Raw genomic sequence first — 23,766 nt, forward strand, 5'->3', positions numbered from 1 at the left:
TTTCTTCCTAATATCTAATCTAAATCTACTGTATTTGAGTTTAAAGCCATTCCCCCTTGTCCTGTCACTACTTGCTCTTATAAATGCAAAAGTAAAGAATACTGAGTCAGAGCCTTCACAGTTAACGCCTAATGCCCGGACAAAAACAGCAGGTAGAAGCTGAAATATGAGAACTTCTTTTTGAACAAGATAAAAAACATCTTTACTGTTAGGGAGGTCAAACACCAGCACAGGTCACCCATGGGCTGTGCCATCTCATTTCTTGGAGCTACCTGGACACAACCCAGAGCAGCCTGCTTTCACTGGACCTGCTCTCAGCAGAGGACCAGGGCTGACAGTGACTTCCTACCACTGCTGTTCTGTGATTCTAGAATTGCTCTCATGTTCTGGAAGATTATTTTGTCATTTACCTGTATAATGGAAGTGCTCACTTACAGGTGCTATCCACCTCAGGGTTTTTTTTTCCCCCATATTGGAAAGAATGTCTGGAAAGGGGCACTGCATGGACAAGGTAGAAAAGCAGGAGTAATTTAATGGTAATACTGAACACAAAGTAAGACAGAATAAAGATCTACTTCATAAAGTCTAAACTGAAGAGCACAAGAAGTACTTGGCCTTAACTCAGTACTATAACATTTGCCTTTTTCAGTGTGGCATTATAGGGTTAATGAAGGTTTAATGGACAGTATGTTTTCTCTAACCTGATTTTCATATACGTATAAAATAAACTGAGTGAATTGAACATGTTGGAATCATGGGTTTTATCCCATGTCTAAATATTTCAATATAGAGATCCTCTGTAAATGACCTAAGAGTCTCCCCTTGTCTCTAAGCCTGAACCATTCAACTAGCAAAAGGGGGAGGGTGGATTAACTGCACTGTGAGAACATCAGGCAAAACTAGAGTATTTGTAATGAGTCACATGTGTGCTAAATGGCACCAGTTCTCTAGAACTCCAAAGTGCCTAACAATTAGTATAACTCTTGACAGCATTTGGACAAGTAAGTAGGTGGCAAGAACATTGGTACATTGGCAACAAAGGAACATCTAATTTTCCCAGTATGTATATGCATCACCAGCTCAGTGGCCATCCCCTACAGAGCAGATAAGGTACAATGAAGACAGTATAAGTACCATGTTTTACATCTCCACTAGATAAAAACATACACACTAGCATTGCTACTTCAAAGAAGAAAGATGCTATGGATGTAAATTAGGAAAACCAGAAATAACTGTTCATTCACATGATAAAATAAACCCAAACCAAAAGCTAAAACAAAACAGAGATTTAACACCAATGAAGCACCAAAACTAACTGGTTTCCAGCAGTGGAATATAATGCTCAGTTCTTCTATGAGTATATAATATCCCAACTGAATATTGTAAAATGTTCTCCCATATTCTCATATTACAACTCAGGAAATGACAAAGGGAAGGTTTCTCATACAAGCAAAGAGCTGCTACAAAAAGACGGTAGAGAACTGTGTTGTGAATAAATAGAAGTATTTAGTCTTTAAAATCTCTAACATTTAAAGTAAATATTTTCAACAGTTCTGCATACAATTAAATTTTTTAATATAATTAAACACGTAATCCATTAAATATGATTTTGCTGTGACCAGAAAAAGTCCACGGGTTTTGCACATGCATAACAGTGCAGTCTCTTGACTTGTGTTAGCCTTTTACCTTGTTTTAACTGTGACAGCAATCCTCTAGCCATTAAATTGACTTCTGCCTAACTTGTTCTAGCTTAGTTCTGTGACTACAATATATGTTAATAATCTGTCAAACACTCAAGTTACCTACTAAGTAACCCTACACTGTTTAGAGCAATTTTACGTTGTGTATAGCTTTTCTGTAATAATTCATTTGGACTACAGTGTTAGCATCATTAGAACAAGACTAATAACAATTGCATTGTACTTTAATTATACTCATAAAATATTAACTAAACGTGATTAATAAATCCTTGCACCTGTGTATAATGTTTTTCTGTCTTAGCCCATAGCAAAATTTTGAGTGTAAAAAAACAATCCTAATTGAGACTTGAGCCAACTGTATATATCACTGTGTGCTCTGCTATTGTATCACAATAAATATGACTCACCACAGAACTTCAGTCCTAACAGAGCATGTTGGTTTACAAAGCTAAACTACTGACAGTTTCAGGAGAAGCTTCAGACATATTAATTCAGATCAACAGCATTTTGCCATTTGCACTCGTCCAATTCCACACCCATACTTACAGTAGCTGTTAAATATTTTTCTGACATACCACCTCACATGCACTTCATAACAATGAAAATCTTCCTCTTCGTTAAAATAAGGATCCACCTTTTCCCATTCCTCCCTAGAAAACTGCTACAGCTCCCAGATTATTCACTCATGCCTCAGGATCTATGAAAAACTCAAGCTAAGGCTCAGTCTGAAACCCTTAATTCAGTTCCTTGGCTTGGAATGATGCCAATAACTAGGAAAACTATTTTTACTAAACAAGTAATTTAAATTTTCATTTACCTATTTTAAGGTTTTTTACTATCTATTGATAAGCATCAGCATTTATGGAACAGAATAACCCTACAACTGCATTAGTTTTTAGCTTTCTCATACACAGAGAACACTGGAATGAGATGGAAAGATAAACGGGATTCAATCTGTAAGACATAATTACTATCTGATTATACAGCATTTCAGTATAAATACAGGGTAATTAAACAAGACTTAATTCAGATATTGCAGCACCTCTGCCACTGAAAGCACTGTGTGCTGTGTCACCCCATTATGACTGGGTTTTCTGTCTTCACTTCTGTACTGTAAAGGCACCATCTTTAAAAGAACTCTGTATTTAACACTGAAATACACTTTTTCCAAACAACTGATCTTCTCACCATTTTTAAAAGATATTCTCATGTGTCCTGGACTGTAGGAGTACCCAACCACCTGCAGACAAACTTCAGGAAGGAGAAAAGCCCTCCACTAAAGATACAGGAGATGCAGACAGTATGCTGAGGACAATGAAGTTGGGAGTCAAACAAGACGTGCCCCGGTCCAGGTGCTCCTCATGTATTTTTTTAAGAAGTTGGGAGTTACTCACTAGAAATATATGGAATGTTTTTAATACAACACTACTACAGCACTTGACTTTTCAGAATGAAAGTTGAAAACCGGCATAAATACCATATGAACAACCTGGAATGGATGGATGGGTCTTACTAGTTCTGATAACATAAAGCATGAAAGAAATGTGCAAAACCACAAAATTGGAAGAAAAAAGATAAAGGAAAGAAAAAAAGGTTCCTCAGACTAATCTCTGCACTTCACATTTTGGAAAGGAGTTCTAGTACATGAAATCTAATCACATTCCCAACACTAGAAGCTGAAAAATCAATTCAAAAGCCTATTAAAAGGAAGCATTGCTTAGGTTTGATTCCTCTGCTGCCTCTTAGAAGGATAAGAAGCTATTGTCTGTATCTGTAAAACAAGCTATTTGAAAACAGCAAGCGAACACAGACGTTTAGCTATCATTTTACATTACTGTAGAATGTTTGCTTCCCACTTATAGAAAGCTCAGACCCTGAAGCCTACACTTTTAAATGAGATACCTAATAGCAAAACGTAAGGTCCAAATTTGTTTGCCCCCAAAAGCACAAGTACAGCATTGAAACAGATTGTGCAATTTGTCTCTTAGTCTCCAAATGAACACAGCAGATAATGCAATTATATTTTGGAATGTAGAAGCACAAAAGGAAAAAAAAAATCATTTTTGTTCAGAATAACAAAGGATTTGAACTTGTAAAAAATGAAGCTAAATCCTCCTGAGATAACCAGTTACGCATTGACCAGCCTAGCACATAACATACTAACATTTATAGTAAACTGCTTTAAGTCTCTTATCTGTGTAAATGTCAGTTGATTTCAAGGGAAGAGAGTTCACTGGGATCAGAAAGAAACATTCCCAGAACCAACACTCCCCCATGCCTGGAGGCAACAGTTCTCCAGGAAATACCATTCAACTGTTTGGCCCCATTTCTCTGTGTATAAGTTTTCCTTGTAAATCATTCCTTCCCTGCCTGAACTCCAGAAATTCCCAAATCCCCGACAGACTGTTTTCAGCTTTGCCATCGTATCCCCTCTTCAGAGTTCAAGGTCAGGCAAACACATCACCTACCCTGCTGCACTCTGCAGTGGTGCTGCAAGTCAATACCAGCACCCACGACTGGAAAGCAAATAAAATTACTAGCATCTTTTCAGAACACTGCTCCTTTGCATGATACTTTGCTCCCTTACAGTTCTGTATTGATGAAAAAGGCTGTTATAAAATTAAGGGAACTAGAATTACATACCCGATTACCCAGCTGAGTAATTTTAAAAAGCTGTTGTGTAAGAAACTCAGTTCCAAATTATGAGGGAGATTATATGTTTTGTTCACGACTCAAAATAGGTCACATTTTTTCTCCCTATAGCCTAACTTTATATTTTTTCTTTTATACATATATATATGAATACATGTGCCCTCTAAATTCTCCAGTATCAGGTAAAAATATTGCCATTGGCATCTCAGCAAGCAGCTTTGTTTAAATTTATTAGTGTAAATACTATAGATGTTTTAAGCAGCTCAAAGAAAAGTGGTTTGAAGGTAGAAGAAAGACATTTACTGAAATTGCCTTGATAATTTAGTGCATGAAATGCTGCTCTGCAAACGTACCACCAGTTAGGGAAAAAGTTTAACTATAATTTTAGTTATTATGCGTGCTTTTGATACCACCTGTTATTTTTGTGATTTATAGTCTTGGTCTTTACACTGTAAACTATAAATGACCAAAACAACAGCAGGTGTCTCTGCCTGTGGCAGGGGGTTGGAACTATGCGATCTGTAAGGCCCCTTCCAATCCAAACCATTTTGTGATTCTATATCCTGGCAAGTAAGATGGACAATACTCACCATTGTGAATTGATCTGAACTTGCTCCATGAATGCTATCAGGTTCATGGCTTTTATATTCAAGTTGCAGCACTGAGAACCACAGGACCCAAGATCCTTTTGAGAATACCTATCATGCTGTTTTCTTATTATATACACTCCTTTGTTACAGAGAACTTGAAGACTCATCATCTTTAGTGAATTTAAAATGCTACCCTGCACTTTGGTAACTAAATCAGTAATAATGAATTCTTGCTTTTCTATCAAGCCCTTTGTTCCTATTTAATCATAGCAATTATTTCTATTGTGCTTACCCCCTGTAATTTTATGTTATACAGAACGACAGTGTCTGAGCAGAAACAATTGCTCACAATAATCTGTGTGTTTATTTTTATTGTCATTACTGTCATTCCAGCTCTCTCATTGCAAAAATAGAGTGCTCAAAGTTATGCATAACAGACTATTTATTATCTATGCTGACCTTTTCCTTGGGGTTCAACCACCTAATAAAGACAAATCAAAAACCCCACTAATGCAAAGAATGAAAAGTAAACAAAAGTAAGGTATCTTCTTATCCCTCCAATAATTGCCAATAAATATTGTAATAGTAACATGAAAAAAATAGTTACTGTATTGGGTTTTTTTGCACTGTACCATCAGGTATTTTTTTGTTGCCAAGAAATGCCTTTTAAAGAGAGATCTATTTACCAACATGTATTAATAAGAAACTGAATCCCACAGAGCTAAACCTGAGCTAAAGTCAGAGAAAACTTGCTTTTTCACCTGTACTCACTCTCAGCCCAGTACACCCTTGTCAAAATACAGAGATCAGAATTGCACCAGTACTTAAAGCTGTGGGAAGCAGTTTTCTATGGCAGCAAAATGATGCCCGGCGTCCTGTTCTCTGACAACTGCACTGGCCTTTTGGCTGCTGAGCTGATGGTTTCAGAATCTTCTTGACTCCAAGATCCCAAGTTTTACTGGGTACTTCCAAGCCCAGCACTGTTGTAAGAACAACTGAAATTACTTTTTCCCCTCTTTTTTTCTTAACCAAACGATTTATTTAAAATGAATTTCATTCACTATTTGCAAGCTTCTCCTCTTTGCAAACTCCTTCAATAGCTCCTCATCATTGCCATGGCATTCCGCTATCCACAAGGTCTGATTCCCAGGTCCATCGCCACTAGACCTTTTTTTTTGCTTTTTTAAATACACCAAAATTATATCAATAGCCTTCCAGTCCCATGGCACAGAGGCCGTTGGTAGTAATAGTTCACACACAGCTTTGCATTTTAGTGCTAACCTCCTTCAGGACTCTCAGGTGAATAAAGTTAATAAAGAAAAACAGGAATACAGAAATAAGCTACTTCAGCTCTTGCCATGGAGGAAATCTACACAAATATCAAAAAAAGAGAATTGAATTCTTCTCACCTAAATCTTGGTGCCTGGAGACAAGCTCATTGTGTAGGTTCCATTATATTAGGTAAAGATCTATTCAACATCGTAAATTAAATTTTGGGTACAATTCACCTAAGCAAATACAAAATTCTTATTCAGAAAGCAAGGCAGCCCTTACACTCCACTAACCACGTTGATTAAAATTCATCTCATGGTAGTGGGAGCTGGCACAACCAATTTAGATGCAAACATATATAGAGAGATGCAAGACAAATTGCATTCCAAGATACATAATCTTCCAATAGTTAAAACTGGTTGAGAGACTTTCATGCTTTGTGGCTGAATTTATTTACGATAACTTTACGCTTTATGACTGAATTAAAGATACTGATACTTAAAACACTGTAGGATCTCTGTAACTGACAGCATGAGAGTACCTGTAAATGTAACAAGGCTCATGAGGACCTAACTAGACGATTACACACCATCCTCCCCCTGTGAGTTTAAGCTCATTCTTAATTCATACAAGTCTTGCATGTATGCAACAGATGATAAACTCTATGTGAACCTTACATACCAAACACAACAAATGCACTTGAAGGGAAAAGTGAGGAGACTGCAGAAGTGAGGAGATTGCAGCAGCACACTTGCAGATGCACCTAATGGCAACAGAATTTGCCTTGAACCCACACGAAGACCTGGCTTACACTACGTAATGCCAATTATTCTGAAGAATCGTATTCTAAATGTTTAAAATTGAGCACTTTATAATGAAAGAACACAGCTAACTTCAGATTTTCCATCCTAACTCTTACCTGTTAGTTTACCTGTAGAAATTCTGAAAACACATTTGTGTTTACAGTGTATTTAAAAGCTAGTGTAAAGAAAAATAACCTTGGAAATTATTCCATTTCCAGACAAGATTTGAAGGGTGATTTGCAGTTTGTTAAATAAGCCCTATTCATACTATGCCCTAAATGAAGGATATATTCTGTAGAAAATCTACAGTCTCAAAATCCCAACCATAATAAGTATGGTTGAGTCTTAAAGGACATGAGAAGTAGTTATGGTAAATAGAGTGTCTATAAAGAATCAGAGATGACAGACTACACATGCAAAAGAAATAAAAACTTAACACAGATCCACTTGCCAGGAAGACCCTGGAAGTCTGTCACAATGCACAGCCTTTATTAACTCACATCTTAAAAGCTAACGGAGAGAGCTAGAGTTGAAGACACGCAAACAAGCCGTGTATAATCTTCTTCATATTCCGCAGTATGGACTATTAAATGACTCATAAACAAAAGGAACAAAATCAGAATAAACAAATACCATTTTTTTGAAACAGAGCATTATTATTCTTCCCTAATACCTCATACAGTTGAGCTGTATAATAGGCCTTCACCAAATAATTTTCTTTTTGGAATGTATTAAAGCGGAGATGTCATACTTAATCTACATGGTTCCAGGGCAGCATCAAACAAGTCTGGAACAACTGACAGGACAAAACAGACTTGATGTAGATGTTAAACAACAATACAGCAGAGCTACAGTCAGGCCAAATTAAAAGTTACCAATAAGTCTGACTGATAATCTTTTCAGCAAGTAATAACACATTTGAACTTAGGAGTAATTAGTTTTTGTCCTACAAATAAGTAATCATACATGATACTTTTCAGCAACTGTCACCAACAGATGTTCAACAAAAGCTGTTTGCACCAATGAGTAATTAAGAAGTGTTTACAACTGGTATTATTTGAGACTATAACTGGAAAATTACATGCATAAGGCAGTGGCTCATTCCCTGCTGAGAACCTGGTGGGATGCACAGTTCTCACCCACGTTTATGGGAGATGTGCATTAACTCAGTGCTCCTCCTCATCTAGAGCAAAAGACTTTGATTTACCGTCTTGAGAGCCATGGCAGCTACCCAGGTGAACATGAGGCTGATAGTACAACCAAAAGCAGTAACATGGTCATAAACATAAAACAATGTAAGTAAAGAAAGGTAAGTTATTGGTTTGTACTGAAAACTGTTTCAGTTTTGGCAGATGTGAAAGGGACTGTATGTGTGTTAGTATTCTTTTATACTCTGCATAAAAAAAAATCTTAAACAAGTATCAGAAAATGCCTCCTACACTCAGTCTATGCAGTTTAACAGAAAGTACACCAACTGTAAATTAATTACAGCCTGCTTGCATTAACATGTGGAACAAAAAATGTGGTAAGAAAGAATCCTTACGCCTAGCAGACAAAAGCTAAAGCAATCATAGTAGCTAAAAGTTGAAACTTTGTAAATGCAACACAGAAAAAGGAAGATTTTGAAATACACAAACAAAACAGCAAGGGTAATAAGACACTAGATTCATCTTCATAATCAACATGGATGTGCCTGACACTTCAAGCCTTCTCTCCACTTTGAAGTGGACAAAACTGGAGCTACATGGGATGGCAACTCCTTCTAGCAATTAGAAAAGAGCTGCAAGGAGGAAGCCATTTCTAAAACACTGACTCATAGAAAGATGCCCAGCACGACCCAAAACACAAAGTGTCCTGGTCCCTTTTCTTCCACTGAACAGATGTTAACGTTGCCAAGCAATTCACAATTCTTCATAATACCACATCAGACAGTTGTACCCTCAGGAGGCAGGTTAATTTATCACTACTCCACAGTTTATTTGCTACAAAGCTGTGTGAGAATTAAGATCTGAGATATCAAGCTCAATAGAGCCACAAACATGATTTATATTAGTTTTCATTTATGATGCTTTAACCTTTCCTTAGCCTCAGCTAGCTGCCTCACAATTCCCTTCTAGCTTATTAAATGTTATTTTGGATTGAATTTATTAAAAAGAAAATATATATTAAAAATTACTTCACTGTACAGACAGGGCTTTAAATTAAACAGTGATATCCAAAATTATTACCCTTTTTTCCAAAACAGTGACCAATCTAGAATATGTGCTTCTGTAATCAAAACTCGTGCAGGTCTCTGAGCTGCATATTAACGCTACTGGGTATTTCCACAAAACACATAATTTCTTAATGTCAACAAAACAAGATCAAAATTTTAAATCAAGCTCTACACACTTTTTAGAATGTATCCTTTTACAATGAACTGAATAATAAATTCTTTTAGCCTAGTCTATACATCTAAGCACCAGGTCTTAAAATTAAGCTCTTACTTCTCAGCGGTGCACTTTGCAGCAAGTACTTGGAATCATTTTGCCTCCACATTCCAATAAGAAATACAGTCTGTAGCTAGCAAATAGGAGTAATTAAAAGAAACATAAACCACATAATCACAGCTCTCTTAGCCATACCACTTAGATTTCAGATCTGGAATATGTTGTGTCAAATTTATTATTTGTCACATAATAATAAAGGCTGATTCCATGCATTTATACTAAAAATCTTCTGGCACCATGTCTGATATTACAATGATTATGTCAACAATAAAAATAAAGCATAAAATAAAGGGGAAGGCATACAAATAAAGATAAAAAATAAACTAAATGTAGAAACGATAAAACCCAACAGGTTTCTGGATACTGGATAAACAGTGGATAAACACAGAACAAGATTTGAGTGGCTTTTCCGACAATAGCAAAACTGGAGGCAGAGAGCTGAAAGGGCAAGGAGGATGCAATTAGCAAGATCATGGGCAGGAACCGGTAGAGTGAAAAACGGTACTTCACAGAAACAGAGGTGAACAGAAATAGACCTGAACTGTGCAGAACAAAAATGTGGCATCTGATCTCAATCCAGCAAAGACAGAGGGGTCTAGCAAAGGTTACAAAGGAAGAAATGTGACAAGAAGACAGGAATTCTGCTAACCTAGAGGAAGTGCAGCAGCACTGGGAGCTAGGGAAGAGGAAGCGAGACCTGGCAGTGTCATGATGACTCGTGGCAGTGTCGTGATCATGGCATGATACCATGATACAAGAGAACTGGATTTATCCTGGAATAAACTGATTCTGATTTTGGATCCTCCTGAAACTGAACTGGATTCTCCTGGAAACTGCTTTCTTGGGAATGGCTCAGTGAGCCAAGACTGACCTTGTGATCATCCTCCTGCAAGTCCTCATTTGTCAAGTCCTTACCTAAAATAAGCCTAACAGACCAAACATGCCCCCAGAAAAACAAACAAACAGACAAAACATTCCAGATATGCTTTTCCCCAGCAAAGTTTCCAACATGCTACAATGATACAATGACCTAGTTTTTGAGTAACACAAAAGCTCTGAAAAATAGTAATAATTGACTTTTCAACTCTTCTCTCAAAAAGCTAACGCATTATTAGCAACACAGCTGAAGTTTCCCTTTTCAGACAATTAGTTTCAAGCAAGCTGAGTCCCTTTAATCAGTGTATGACCCCTGAATGGTCCAGCCATTACAACAGATTTTGTCACTGATACCAAAACCATTTCATTTTTAAAACTTAAAAGGTTTGGGCTTTTTTTTTTCTATTAGAGAAACACTTTCTGAATCCTGTTAGGAACCATGTTCTGCACTCAGTTAAAGCGAAGCACTATTTAAATCGATTCTGTTCAAAACAAGTGCTTCACTGAAAAATGACAAACAGAAGATGAGCTTAAGCACAGGAACTTAACACAGTTGTTGGTGAAAAAGTATTACAGATAGTGCATGCGTGCAATTTGTATAAACCACTCTAAAAAAAAAGACTGAATTGACAGCTAGGATTCCTATATTGTTCAGCACTTTAGATGAAAGCTGTAAAGGCAAACCTAAACTTCCTCCTCAGTTCAGGAATATCAATTACTAGTTGAGACCATGCTCACTGTTCAATGCACACCACTATTTCCTACTAGTATTTATGACTAGCTGTGAGAAACGCTGGGAAACAGTAGGAGGGATGGGAAGAGTAGGGGACAAGCAAGCAAAACAATATGAGTAACCGGCAGTGACAGCAGAAATACAAAGCTACTTTGGAGCATTAGCACCTAAAGTGGCCCTCCTTGAGCACTATGACCAGGCATCCATGTTTGTGAGTACTATTTTATGGGTACAGAGCAGGATGCTTTAGGCTTAATCCTGACACCAACAAAGCAGAAAAAGGATTTCTCCATGAGCAGTATGCACTGCATAGAGAAATGCTGACATGAAACAGCAGTGTGTGACTATTACTTAAAACCTTTCATTTTAAGAAAATTATGTTCAAGTGTCAGCTTTAGAGTATTATTGGCAAAAGAGATGGTTGTCAAATAATTGGTCACACCTACTAAAGAAAGTGAGACCAAAATATAAACACAAGGTTAGATTCATTCATTTGTGAAAGTCAAAACACTGTATCATTGAAGCAAAACTTCAGGTTTACTAGCCTCCAGAAAAATAAATAACCAAACATGTACTCATTTAAATAAGCGGGACCCAACAACATGTAACAGTAAACATTTTACATATGTTCTGCACATACTTACAGGTTGAGCAGGCCAACAGCACTCTCACCACAAGTTCAGTGAGTAACTGCCACTTCTGCTCCACTTTGGAGGTGACAGCTGGAATGAGAATCTCCGCAGGGACGTAGTACTGAATTGAATAGGTCACAAAAATCCCAAAGGAGTACAGCATTTTTACAGACTGATACAACCTGTTGAAAACATTTACACAAGTTCATGTAAGCTTTGAACACTTCACTAAAAAATAAGCTTCCTAATGGTACTTAGGATATATATACATATATGTATAAATACATATTTTCCTTGCAGCAAACAAGAAGATAACATTACCTGCTTGCAAGTTATAATATGAATATATTCACTTGAATATATGAAATTGCAGAAGATAGGCTGACCAAAAAAAACACGGACCAAAACAAATATTACTGCAATCATAAATGAATAAACTTAAAGAAGAACATGCTAAACAGCCAGCAGTTATTTGGGAAAAGAAAATTCCAAATTCATATCAAATAAAATCTGTACACATTTCACAGTGGCGGTAACTACTGGACACTTTAAAGACCAATATCAATATCCTCCAGAATTCCACATGTTCACAAAGTGTTCCTAAAAAGATCTTTCACACTGGAAAGAACACACCTCAGGAAACTCTATTTGTTAAAATTGGAAGGAGTTCCTGGGACAGCTAGAAATCACCCATAGCCATATTTGCTTTTGCTGTCTACGCTCTCCTCTTCAAAACTGCTAGGTACAACACACCATTAAATGACTGTGCCATGTCACAGTATTTCCCAGGGTTTATAGCAGTACAAAGGAGTACCAAGGCGCAAATTGTGCCAAACTGGCGGACTGGCAGGATATAAAGAAACTGGGAAAAGAATATAGAAGAGAGCTCATTCTGATGCAGCAATGTCTTTCCTACTATACAGAACTAGAGCTGCTGTAACAAGACAAATGTTTTGGGGATTGAGATTTACTTTTTAAGATACTGCCTGTTTTCTTGCAAAGCTGCCTTAGGATGGTTTTAAATTCTGTGCCAGACAGACAAGCTGCTCTCTTGCACCACTTTAAGAACTCAGTTACATAAAAAGCAAAATCATCTCTACAGAGACTGGTAAAAGGCACAAGCTGCATTTTAAGAAGAGGTAAGTGTTTCTATTCTCATTAATCTCTTTCCATTCTAGGGGTACTGCACCCTGTATATCATCTGATTATACATAAAAATGTTCAGAAAATGCATACTGCTCAAAAAACATAGTGGACAGTTTCTTTATAACAGTATAAGGCTCCATTTAACTTCTTTCTGCCTAAATTGGTTTAAAATACTTTTGATGGTTCCAAAAATATTAACTGACTTCAGATCATCCGGCTTTATACAGGCTTTTTTCAGATCTGTGCAGAATCAGAAAACCCCATCCTTGGAGTAAATTATGATTATTTATGAGAAAAAAAGTGTCATATCAAAGGTGAAGACAAAAGAAGTCAAGGAAAAAAGTTCACATCTACCCTCTTATAAAGTGTACCCCAGTAAGACATATAATAAAAGCATCTGTGAGGCTCAGGCACAGAATAAGGAAAGCATTTAAAAAAAATGCCTGCAACAGTTGACAGCCTAAACTGTGCATCTTGCCTCTCTATGTTTGTTGGAAAATAACCCATATATAGAATCACAGAATGGTTTAGGTTGGAAAGGACCTTAAAGATCATCCAGTTCCAACCTCCTGCCATGGGCAGAGACACGTTCCACTACAGAAGGTTGCTCCAAGCCCCATCCAACCTGGCTTTGAATATTTCCAGGGATGGTGCCCAGCTTCTCTGGGCAACCGGTGCCCCTCACCATCCCCACAGTGAAGAACTTCTGAACATCTAATCTAAGTCTGCCTTCCTACAGTTTAAAGCCATTCCCCCTTGTTCTATCACTGCATGTCCTTGTGATCAGCAAAAACAAGCTGAAAACTAATCTTTTCATTAAGTCCCTTTTCAACATATTCTCATTAATATATTCTGTTGAGTGACAATTTGCACTCCAAAAGACAATCTAAACTAGAACTGCAACAAGTATCTTCTCAGAAAGCTCCAATCTAGCAGAATGCTTTTAAGAATATGAGAAGACCTCTATTTAAATTAAACTTAAGGACTTAACTGGTCTAAGGGCTGTGCAAGCCTTCTGGTCAATTCATATGCAAGAACATCAAATACAACTGCGTCACAGGATTTAAATTTTCTTTAGTGGGAAAGGCTTATTTTTAAGACAGGGATTGTCCAGCTGGAATTAAACACATAAGCCAATCTCATTGCTTAGCTGCATTGCAGGCTTTTTGGCATGACCACTTTCTTCTTAAAACTTGCCCATTACTTGCATTTCTCTAGTTAAATCCAGCCACTCCTGGCTTTTTATGTGAGGATGAGGTAACCAAATATTGTCATATGGTTCACTGGAAACCTGTTTTGCTAGCACAGTTAATTGCACACATTTGCTCATCAGTACTCTACCAGGGAGACCCACAGTACTGCACAGCAATAGAGTCATACTATCACAACCCATCGGCATACCACTGAGGTGCTTTTCCTCCTAATTTTGTTTGGTGCTCTGGGCAACTATCCAGGGTAAGACAAAAACAGATGACTTTGTTATCTCTACATATGTGCCCTGAGTAGCTCTGAGGTTATTAAACTTAAAATGCCAATTCCCCACCTACAGAGCATCAGTTTCCATCTCTATAATCTCTTTCTTTGCATTAGGCCTGTAAAGCCATGAGGATAAATATCTTATCATCACATCTGCCCTGTAGCCAAGAGATATTTGGAAACTTACATGTGAACAGCCCAGTTAGACTGCAGAATAAAGCAAATTATTACAGCAGAATAAAGTTCATTCTGTTGCTTGCATGAGCACAAAAAGCAACAGTGAGTAGCAACCTCACCTTACTCCACATTCCTCTAAATCCTTTTCTAAAAGCACTTCTCTTAAGGCACAAATAAACATAGAGCTATCATTTAAAACAAACTTTTCACTACTTATATCAACCACGAGCACCAGTCAGCATTCAGTTCAGCAAAGCAGGTTTTGATTAACATTATTTGAATGAATACTTCACAATGCTACCACAAGAAGCATCAAACAGCAAGATGCAAGCATATAACCTCGAAGGCATTACTTGGTCAGAATGAAAACATTGAAATACTTTTCAGCTTTCACACTTGTGCACTGCTGATAGACCTAATTTTAGGCCAGATATAAAAGTACTAAAAACATTAAGTTATATTTAAATTAATAGTTACAGTATATATCCATCCATAGACAGATACAGAACTAACAATGCACCAGTTGAAATAGTCTTCAGTGACTCCTCAGCATGTGGCATGTGGGGTTCTCATATCATTAAAAAAAGCTAAATAAAAATTATAATACCTCTGAGACATGGCATAGAACGACAGAATCAACTAAGTTGGAAAAGGCCTTTAAGATCATCAAGTCCAACCTTTACCCTAGGACTGCCAAGTCCATCACTAAACCATGGCACTAAGGGTACATATTTTTTTGGACAGTTCCAGGGACAGTGATTCCACCACTTCCCTGGGAAAAGCATAAGCTTCATTTTCCTGATAAGAAGCCATCATTATACACTCTTCATGGACTTGCATGTGAACTACTAATCTATTCAGTTTTTGATGTCTTCTATTCCAGCAGTTTACCTGCTAAACTCAGTGATTCCACTAAAGAAGGCCACTGTATTACAAGGATATCTAAGATAAAACTAGCTGGTTTCAGAACTGGTTGCAAATACATACTCCCTCCTTCAATAAACCTTGAACTAGCTCTGTCTAGAGATTTTACTATAAAGATCATTCACCTGTTTCCATATGCAATTCCTTTTAACATGCAAGCAATTGCTGGCTAGGATCATAGCTCAACTGTGGAAGGCACTAAGACAGCATATATAGTACACTTTTAAAAGAGTTGGAGCACGTATCAGTTATAAGCATGACAGCACTGAAGCATGCAACAACCTTTACAAGGTTTTTGCCTTCTAGGTTACTAGTTTTAAGTCATGTATGCACTTACCATATGTCTTGTGGCAGGTTTAAAGTTATGCTGCCTTTGATTTCATCCCCAAAGCGCAGATACCCCAGAGTGGCCAGTGAGATATACAAGGTCATGACTATTCCCATGCCAATGTTTAATGCCTGTGGGAAACGTGTGGTGTCCTTCATTCTGTTTTCTAATGGAAGTACCTGGAAATAGAAGGAGAATCAATTACATCAATTACCTACAGTAAAACTACTTTTCTCCCCCCTTTCAAAGCAGATTTCCAAAATGTAGATGATTATTAATAAGTAAGATTACAATAATGTTTTACAGCCTGGAAGATCACAATGTTCTATGTAGCCTACAGAAATGTTCAGTTATTGAAAAACACCCATCTTTGTCAGAAAATAGCAATGGTGTGAGAACATAAAGCAGTATTTATAGGTTAGAAAAAACTAACAAGAGAAAATTATGGTGTCCAGATTAAAATATGTAGGCAATGAATAACATCAGTATTTAGTAACAGAACAGTTCAGAATCCAAGGGTAATTCTCTTTTCATTAGGCATGTCTGCACTGTCAGTCTCCATCACAGACAAACCTACCATGCACATGGTTGACACACAACCTCATGCTCAGCAGTCAGGCTCAGCTCTCCCAGCAGCAAAGCTTGACTCCGTGGCTACCAGAATACAGACCCACACGTTCTTCCATTCTTCTGACAGAAACAGGACAAGGCATACTAAGCACTGCTTTTTAATAAATGTAGCCTTGGGTGCTCTGCTCCTGAATTATAGCCAAGTGACCTTGATGGGCTTGCCATCAATTCAATATGAATACACAAGCATTATAACCATTTCTTCATGCAGTTTGCTGGAGAGACTGGCTTTTACATGCACTATGTGGCATACACAAAAATACCCCTAGTAAGTTCTTGAAAACACTTAAAAACTTAAGTTTTTAGCTTCCAAGAAAAAAATCCAGGCAACACAGGAAAACCAAGAAATAAACTGCTCTTCCCAGCTTGAATTTTATCAGCATAACAGATCCTCTTACATCTTCATTAAAACACAAACTGAAAGTATGTGGATGCTCCTAGACAAGAGTGCCCTTAGACAAGAATACTTTATCTAGGGAAAATACTACTAATATCTCCCTATCAGGCTGCCCAGAGAAGCTGTGGATGCCCCATCCCTGGAAGTGTTTCAAGGCCAGGTTGGATGGGCTTGGAACAATCTGGTCTAGTGGAAAGTGTCCCTGCCCATGGCGAGGGGTAGGAACGAGATGAGCTTTAAGGTCCCTTCCAACCCAAACCAGTCTGTGTTTCTGTGATCTCATCCAGGAGAAATCACTCAGCTCAGACACTCAATAGTTCCTCACAGGCAGCCTACAACCACTGTTCTATTCTGTCCTTAATAGCTGTTTATATTTTATTTTTTAGTTCTTAATCCTTTTACATTTTAACAAACTTTTTTGCAGGCAGTCAACATTATCATACAATTATCTATCCAAAACTTAGTTTATAGAGGAAAACAAAGTCCAAGTGATGCATATTATGTTCAATGTATTTGTGCCCAGAGGAAGCACTTAAATATATTCTTTTATTATTATTATTTTTGCCAGTACTACTATTTTTTATCTTTTGCATTTAAACCCAGTCAGTCTGGAGGCCCACGTTTCACCATGAAAACAAAGACTTAATTAAAATTAAAAACCCATTAAAAAACATTTCAAGACAATCCCGTTATGCACACTAACCCTCGCTTTTTAACTATCCATTACATCAAGCTCAGCGATTAATATCAGTGATGTTGGATGTCATTCTAAGCAACTTGATCTAGTTGAAGATGTCCCTGCTCATTGCAGGGAGAGTTGGACTAGATGACCTTTGAAGGTCCCTTTCAACTCAAACTACTCTGTGATTCTATGTCACTTCATGCACACTAATGAGTAGGTCAAAACAAAACATACTACATCTAAACACGTTCCTGCACCAACACCCTCACCTGAACATTACAATCTTCATTTATAGTAAATCTAAGGAAAAGATACACAAAAAGAAATAGTACTATCAGTAGCCTGCTTATCCTTAAGTTAGTATCACGACTAGATATGCCTCCAGAACAGATGAGGATGTTCATGCAGCCTTTCCTACCTAACTCAGACCAGGCAACAGCATTCCTTCCCAGACCCAGCAGCAAGCCTTCCCAGGTTCAAGGACTCTCTCTAAGCAGCAGTAGGCTTTTGAGACAGTTGCTGTCACTGCAGAAGATGCTTCCCTTGGCTGAACTAATCCCCAAAGAAATTATGCAAAGACCTTGAGTTGGGTTTTATGCGGTATCCAGTATAATGTATTTCAGACAAGCTGAAAGTTGTGTACCTCACAGGATTAACACGAAGCCAAATAACAACCAATTACACATATATTACACAAACTCCCTGCTGCTTAAGTTGTTAATTTCCGTCAGGATCCAAAAGATCATTCAAGTGTTCGTAAGGAGACAGAGGCTGACAGGAGGTACAACATGAGCCAGTGCTTTTTCTTACACTGTCACTGTTGGGCAGCTGCTGGTTAGATTTTCACTCTACATTTCTCTCTCGTCCCTGTTGCAACAACTTCAGAAAACCTAAGATTTTAACTGAATGCCAAAACCATGAGGTTCTTTTCACGAATGCTTTTGAGTTTTGGTCTTATTGCTTCTTTTTTGGAACCCTGAAGCTGAACAGGCTTTCTTGTCCTTTCTTCTGAAGCCAGAAATTAATTACACTCTTCAATTCTTCTAAAAGGTTTTCTGAAAAAGTTAACACCCTACCTAGATGACTGCATAGCTTTGAAAGAAAACAACCCCAAACATCTGATTCTCTCTCTGTCCAGTACATTATAACATCTTGCCTCCAAAAGGATGGTTCATCGATTCAGTATCACACACTAAGTCTTCAACACTGTTCTACACTTGTTCAAATGACAATTTCTGCTGTAACAAGCAGTTACATTAAGCTAGTCCAGTAACTCCCACACTGTTCAGACCTATAACCTGTTACCACATATACAACCACTGCAGAACCTAATGATGAGAAATACTATGGTCAGGGAAAACTTTGGGGAATAGTCTTCTCTCTCAAGCAAGGTCACCAAGGGCAGAATGCTGGAGAGGAGAGAACCATGACACAAGTTTCAGTTTCAAAGATTTTTTTTTAATGGGTCTTTTCCCTGCTTCCAACTTCCATGCTTTTGCTTCCTTCATGCTCTTTCTCCTGCAGTTGACACTAGTCACGTCACAGCCCTAAACACCTATAAAATCAGATATTTTGACAATACCGATCCTTTTCATAATCCTTTTTTCCCCTCATTTTTCTCTATCCCCAACTGAATAAATTCGACATCTTTTTTCTCTGTCACCTGTTTCAGAGAGACCTCCCTATTGTTTTTGAGACACTGGCACATGTCACTATTACCTTCCTTGAAACTTCATACTTGATCCCTTCAGTAACTAAGTACATTTGATTTCTTAATTTCCAAAACAGGCATAATCCATCTTTTTTACATTCACCAAATAAACTCAAACATACCCATCATTCACTGACAAAGAAGTATAAATGCATCTTTGAAATAGCCTGGCTAATCTACCATCATCCATTAGGCAAAGTACCCTCCCTTTCATTCCAAGCTGCATGAAGTAGGTATAAACATCCCCCAGTAATACCACTGCCTCCTCATTCCTTGCCTCGACTATCCTGCTACACTCTCTTCCTACAACTAAGCTAAAGGTGTCTGTCTGATTCTAATCTGAAATCTCTACTGTACATTTTATACTACTGGATCAAAAAAAAAACCCCACAGGAGAATTCAGCCTGCAGATAATCAGATAAACTGATTTAATTGTCACGACCACTAAAAACTAATCTTGTAATGGATAACTTAAAAGCAGGCATGCTTAGTGTTTACATATAGATGGTCATCTTTCCCTTTTTTAGGAAATATCACTAAAATGGCAAAAAAGAAGCAATCCTCCATCTCTTACACTTTTAAAGTAAGTATTTGATGTAGGAGAGAGCTATATAGATGTTTATTTAGTATAAGGTACAGACAACGCAAGAACTTTGGAAAACTAAAACCAATATATTTATCAATATTTACTCAGAAAAAAAAATACCCATCTAGAATCATGTCCTACTGCAACAAAACAAAGTTTGTTCATTCAAAGCAAAACAGCTGAGGAAACTGGTATCAAAGGATGGAATTTAAGGTATGTAAACATAAATTCTACTACCTACCCCCCAAAGGCAGAAGATTGAATCCTCAGAAAACCAATGTAGCCCTAGCCTGGCCCATTCTTTCTTGTCTGCCAAAGTCCCTAATGAATTCATCTGTTCACTGAAAGGTATATCTGCAGCCCTACAGTGTACTAGGGAGCTGTCTAAAGAAAAAGTATGGTTTCCCCAAGTAAAATAATGATCATAGCATATAATATTATTACATTGCTATATTTTGCTTCCCTGTCCTTGACAGCAACTCTGTCACTGTACAGAAGAGAGTCTCACACATTGTTTTGAGCAACAAGCTTTTATTCCACCACTTTTAGATACACTTTTAAAGCTCACTCTCTTGAGGAAGATATAGAACATCACTATTTTGCACAAGCACAATAAACAATCTAATTTTCCTTAACATATCCCTCATGACTGCAAATAAATGGGTGGCTACTATTACTCACGGAAAGATGCAAGCCAAACTGTAACAGTAGATCAATTTTTGTAATAAAAGTTTTCTACCAAAGAAATAAATCCAGACGCCAAGTTCTCCTTACAGAATACCACCTTCTGAAATTCTAATTCCAATCACTCCAAAAAGCAATCTTCTCAGATTCTTCCTACCTGCCTCTTACTGACACAACTTTTAAGGTTCACATTTACCATGTACGTTTAAGAGTAGGTCGTAGGTCGTCTCCGCAATCATTAAATCCAGTCACCTCCTCTTGCCTCTCCAAATGCAAAAACATCCTCTGAGAACTGCCATCTTTCATATTTTGAGGGTACAAGCCTGTGCACCATCTCAAAGGAATACCAATGAAACTGATACATCCCAGTCTAGAGACGGCCCAAGTACATTTAGATGATGTCATCTTACGTGTTAAATGTCTGCTTCTGACAAATCTAGTCTGGTCTTAAAGCAACAGAAGAACACCACTGGGTTTCATTATTTTTTTTAAAGGATAATACTAATCTGGGCAGAAGAGTTTTTGATAGTGAGAGGCTTTTATCTCAAAGGCACAGGCCTCACAGCCTCATCTGCATCACTTTCAAAATACAAATAACAATGTTTTAGAATTATAATCCACTTAATGTTCTCTTTTCTAAATCTCCTGGAATTGGTTAGCTGCTGCCTAATGTGATTCCAGAGCCTGTCTTTCCGTATACAAATACCACTCCACCTTCTACTGCAAAGCTGTGATATCCAATTTAAAAAGCAGTCTTTAAGTTATAGGCTGAAATGCCAGAAGCCTTATTTTCCAAACCTGAAATTAATATTAAAAAGAAACAATTTCTCTTCACTAATCAGTCTGCAGCGCTCAACAGGAAAAAAGCCCACAAACCTACTCAATTGTACAAACCCACTTCACTTACAACACTGGTATGTAACAGAGAAGAAAAAGTATCTGTTTTAAAATGTTATGAACCTATTTCATCCTCCATCCTTCTGATGCTTACATTAGAATATCATTTCCACATTTGGATTTGGATTTTATACCTCTAACGAGAAAGCCAACCAGGCTTTTACCACGAAACATTCATTAGGAGTAACTTGTTATTATACAAGTTTAACATTATGCAAAGTTATTACCTGCATTTCTGTTGCTACTACTGTTCCACAGACTTTATTGATGCCACTAGGTAATATAACTTTCACAAGGTCACCATAATTGTTTTAAAATCTTAACTTACAAGTGTTGAAATCCCAAGGCAGCTCTCAAGACTGACTGATAACCACCAGATTGACAGTACAGAGCTCTCAGATTTGCTCACTCAATATTAAGGGATCATGGGGTAGCCCTGCTGCCAGCTCCTCTTGTTAGCACATAGTGATGATCACCACCTGGCTGCCGAGACATTCACAGTTTGCAAGAGGTACCTTATATCAATAAGCAGTGACCCCATTTTTACAGACAACTCAAATAGGGAGCAAAGAGATGAAGAGCACAAGCAACAGACTGCAGCACTTTTTAATCCTGTTACAGGTACACAGTTGAGCATGCATTAACATTAGAATTAACATTTAGCATGCATTAACCTTATTTCTGCTGTAGCAGTTGTAGCAACAAATGAGCAACCTGTCTGGGCTTTAGCAAAATAACAAATTGTCCAAATCTGCCATCAAATAAGAGTTTACATTGATCTCGCAAGCAGGTAAGAACAGCTTAATTCATCATATTAATATCATCAATTAATCATTGTAATTATGCCAAAGCAACAATATTTCAAATTACTCCCATACTGCTGATTTTCTTATTACACAGGGACAGCTAATCAGTTCTAAACTAATGACAGATTTTAACTAAAACCCATGTTTGTACACTCACTGTCTAAAAGAGAAATATACTCAATCAAGATCAAGAAGAAAATCCTACTAGGAACCTGCTGAATCACTGCACCTTCCTGAATCACTTTCCCCATAGTGAACAGGACTTGGACTCCTCCATTTAATTAGTCTCACTCATTTTAATAGTTACTGAAGAACTACGGTCATACTTTAAATAAGGACAAGTGCTAAACTAAAAGTACCCAAAAAATCAATATATAAAAAGCTTTTTGGAACAATGGGATGAAAAAGAATCAGTGCTAGAGTATTTCCCCTGCAGTCTATTATCTGGTTCAAAGAAACCAGACAAAAACATTTCCATACTAAATATGGGATTATGAACTGACAGTTTCTGTCTAGATTAGCCACTCCCCTGTTAATAAAAAACAAAAGCAACTACATGTCTTTGAAAATAAATCCTCCCAACTGCTGTGGCTAAGGTGCACTGCTTTATACTGTGCCTTGTAGATCTTCTTGAATTGACCATTAAATACTCCTAGCAGGAAAACCATTTTACACAGAACAATGATGGAAGAAAAACCACATCGAGGGCATTTTTCTTCTCTTGTCAGATTCTGTTTAAGATGATTTAACCAGCCCAAAAACCTCAGAATTTCATTTGCTGTCCCCGTTCATACATTCAGTAATCTGGCAGCTCTCAGATGAGAATTAGCATAATGTATGTTTGGAATCAAGGACAAGGAAAAATGAGGCTTCATAACTGTTTAAGGCCAACTTACTGCATTAAATGTAACAGCCACAATCAACTTTTCTGATCAAATTAAAACTGCAAGGCTTCTGTTTATGTGATGTCCAGATAGCTTCACATTAATAGTGCTGTTTCCAAGATATTCCAGAATAAAATCTAGAATCAAGTCTCTAACAAAAATACTAAGATTAGGTAAATCCATCTTGAGTCCCTGCAGGCAGAGAACAGACTAAGAAGCCAATATAACTAAATGGTAAAGGTTTTTTCCTTACCAGATAATTCAACCACACCTACATAAGAATGACAATAAACAAGACACAGGGTAACAAGCTGTAACACATCAGATACACAACAGCAACTGACTACACGAGTATTCTCAATCCATTGTAATGTGGGTTAAAACACATTTGCTTACATCTCAGTGAAAGAACTTTAAACTAATCTTGTTTCACTTCACATTTGCAAGAGGTCACAAACATATACAGAGAGATCACAGCTCAGTCTATGATGTCAACTTAGTGAGCTGTAATAACTAGTTATTAAATCAATCACAGAGAATTGTATGAAATATTAACTATGTGAAGTGGCAGCAGTGTCCGCCTCTCTTTGCTTCACTCATCTTTTTTACTTCATGCTTCAACAACTTTGCTCAGTTCTGATTACTCAGATCCATAAAACCAATTTTTTTTTTGTCAGATCTTCCCTCTGGT

General features: G+C 37.4%; 1 protein-coding gene across 2 annotated transcripts in view; it reads right to left on the reverse strand.

Moving 5' to 3' along the window:
• Window positions 1-23,766, reverse strand: part of SLC36A4 (solute carrier family 36 member 4) — a 61,560-nt gene that overhangs the window by 16,482 nt on the left and 21,312 nt on the right. For both annotated transcript variants that reach the window (XM_061343787.1, XM_061343788.1), the window contains 2 exons: window positions 15,808-15,977; window positions 11,760-11,929 (listed from right to left, as the gene is read on the reverse strand). In XM_061343787.1, the coding sequence (XP_061199771.1) occupies window positions 11,760-11,929; window positions 15,808-15,977 (340 nt within the window). The remainder of the gene's footprint in view (window positions 1-11,759; window positions 11,930-15,807; window positions 15,978-23,766) is intronic.

This window comes from Neopsephotus bourkii, unplaced genomic scaffold (genome assembly GCF_033783945.1).
Source record: "Neopsephotus bourkii isolate Nb327-2 ecotype Australia unplaced genomic scaffold, CSIRO-AGI_Nbou_v1 NB_1825, whole genome shotgun sequence".
In the NCBI taxonomy this organism is placed as follows: Eukaryota; Metazoa; Chordata; class Aves; order Psittaciformes; family Psittacidae; genus Neopsephotus; species Neopsephotus bourkii.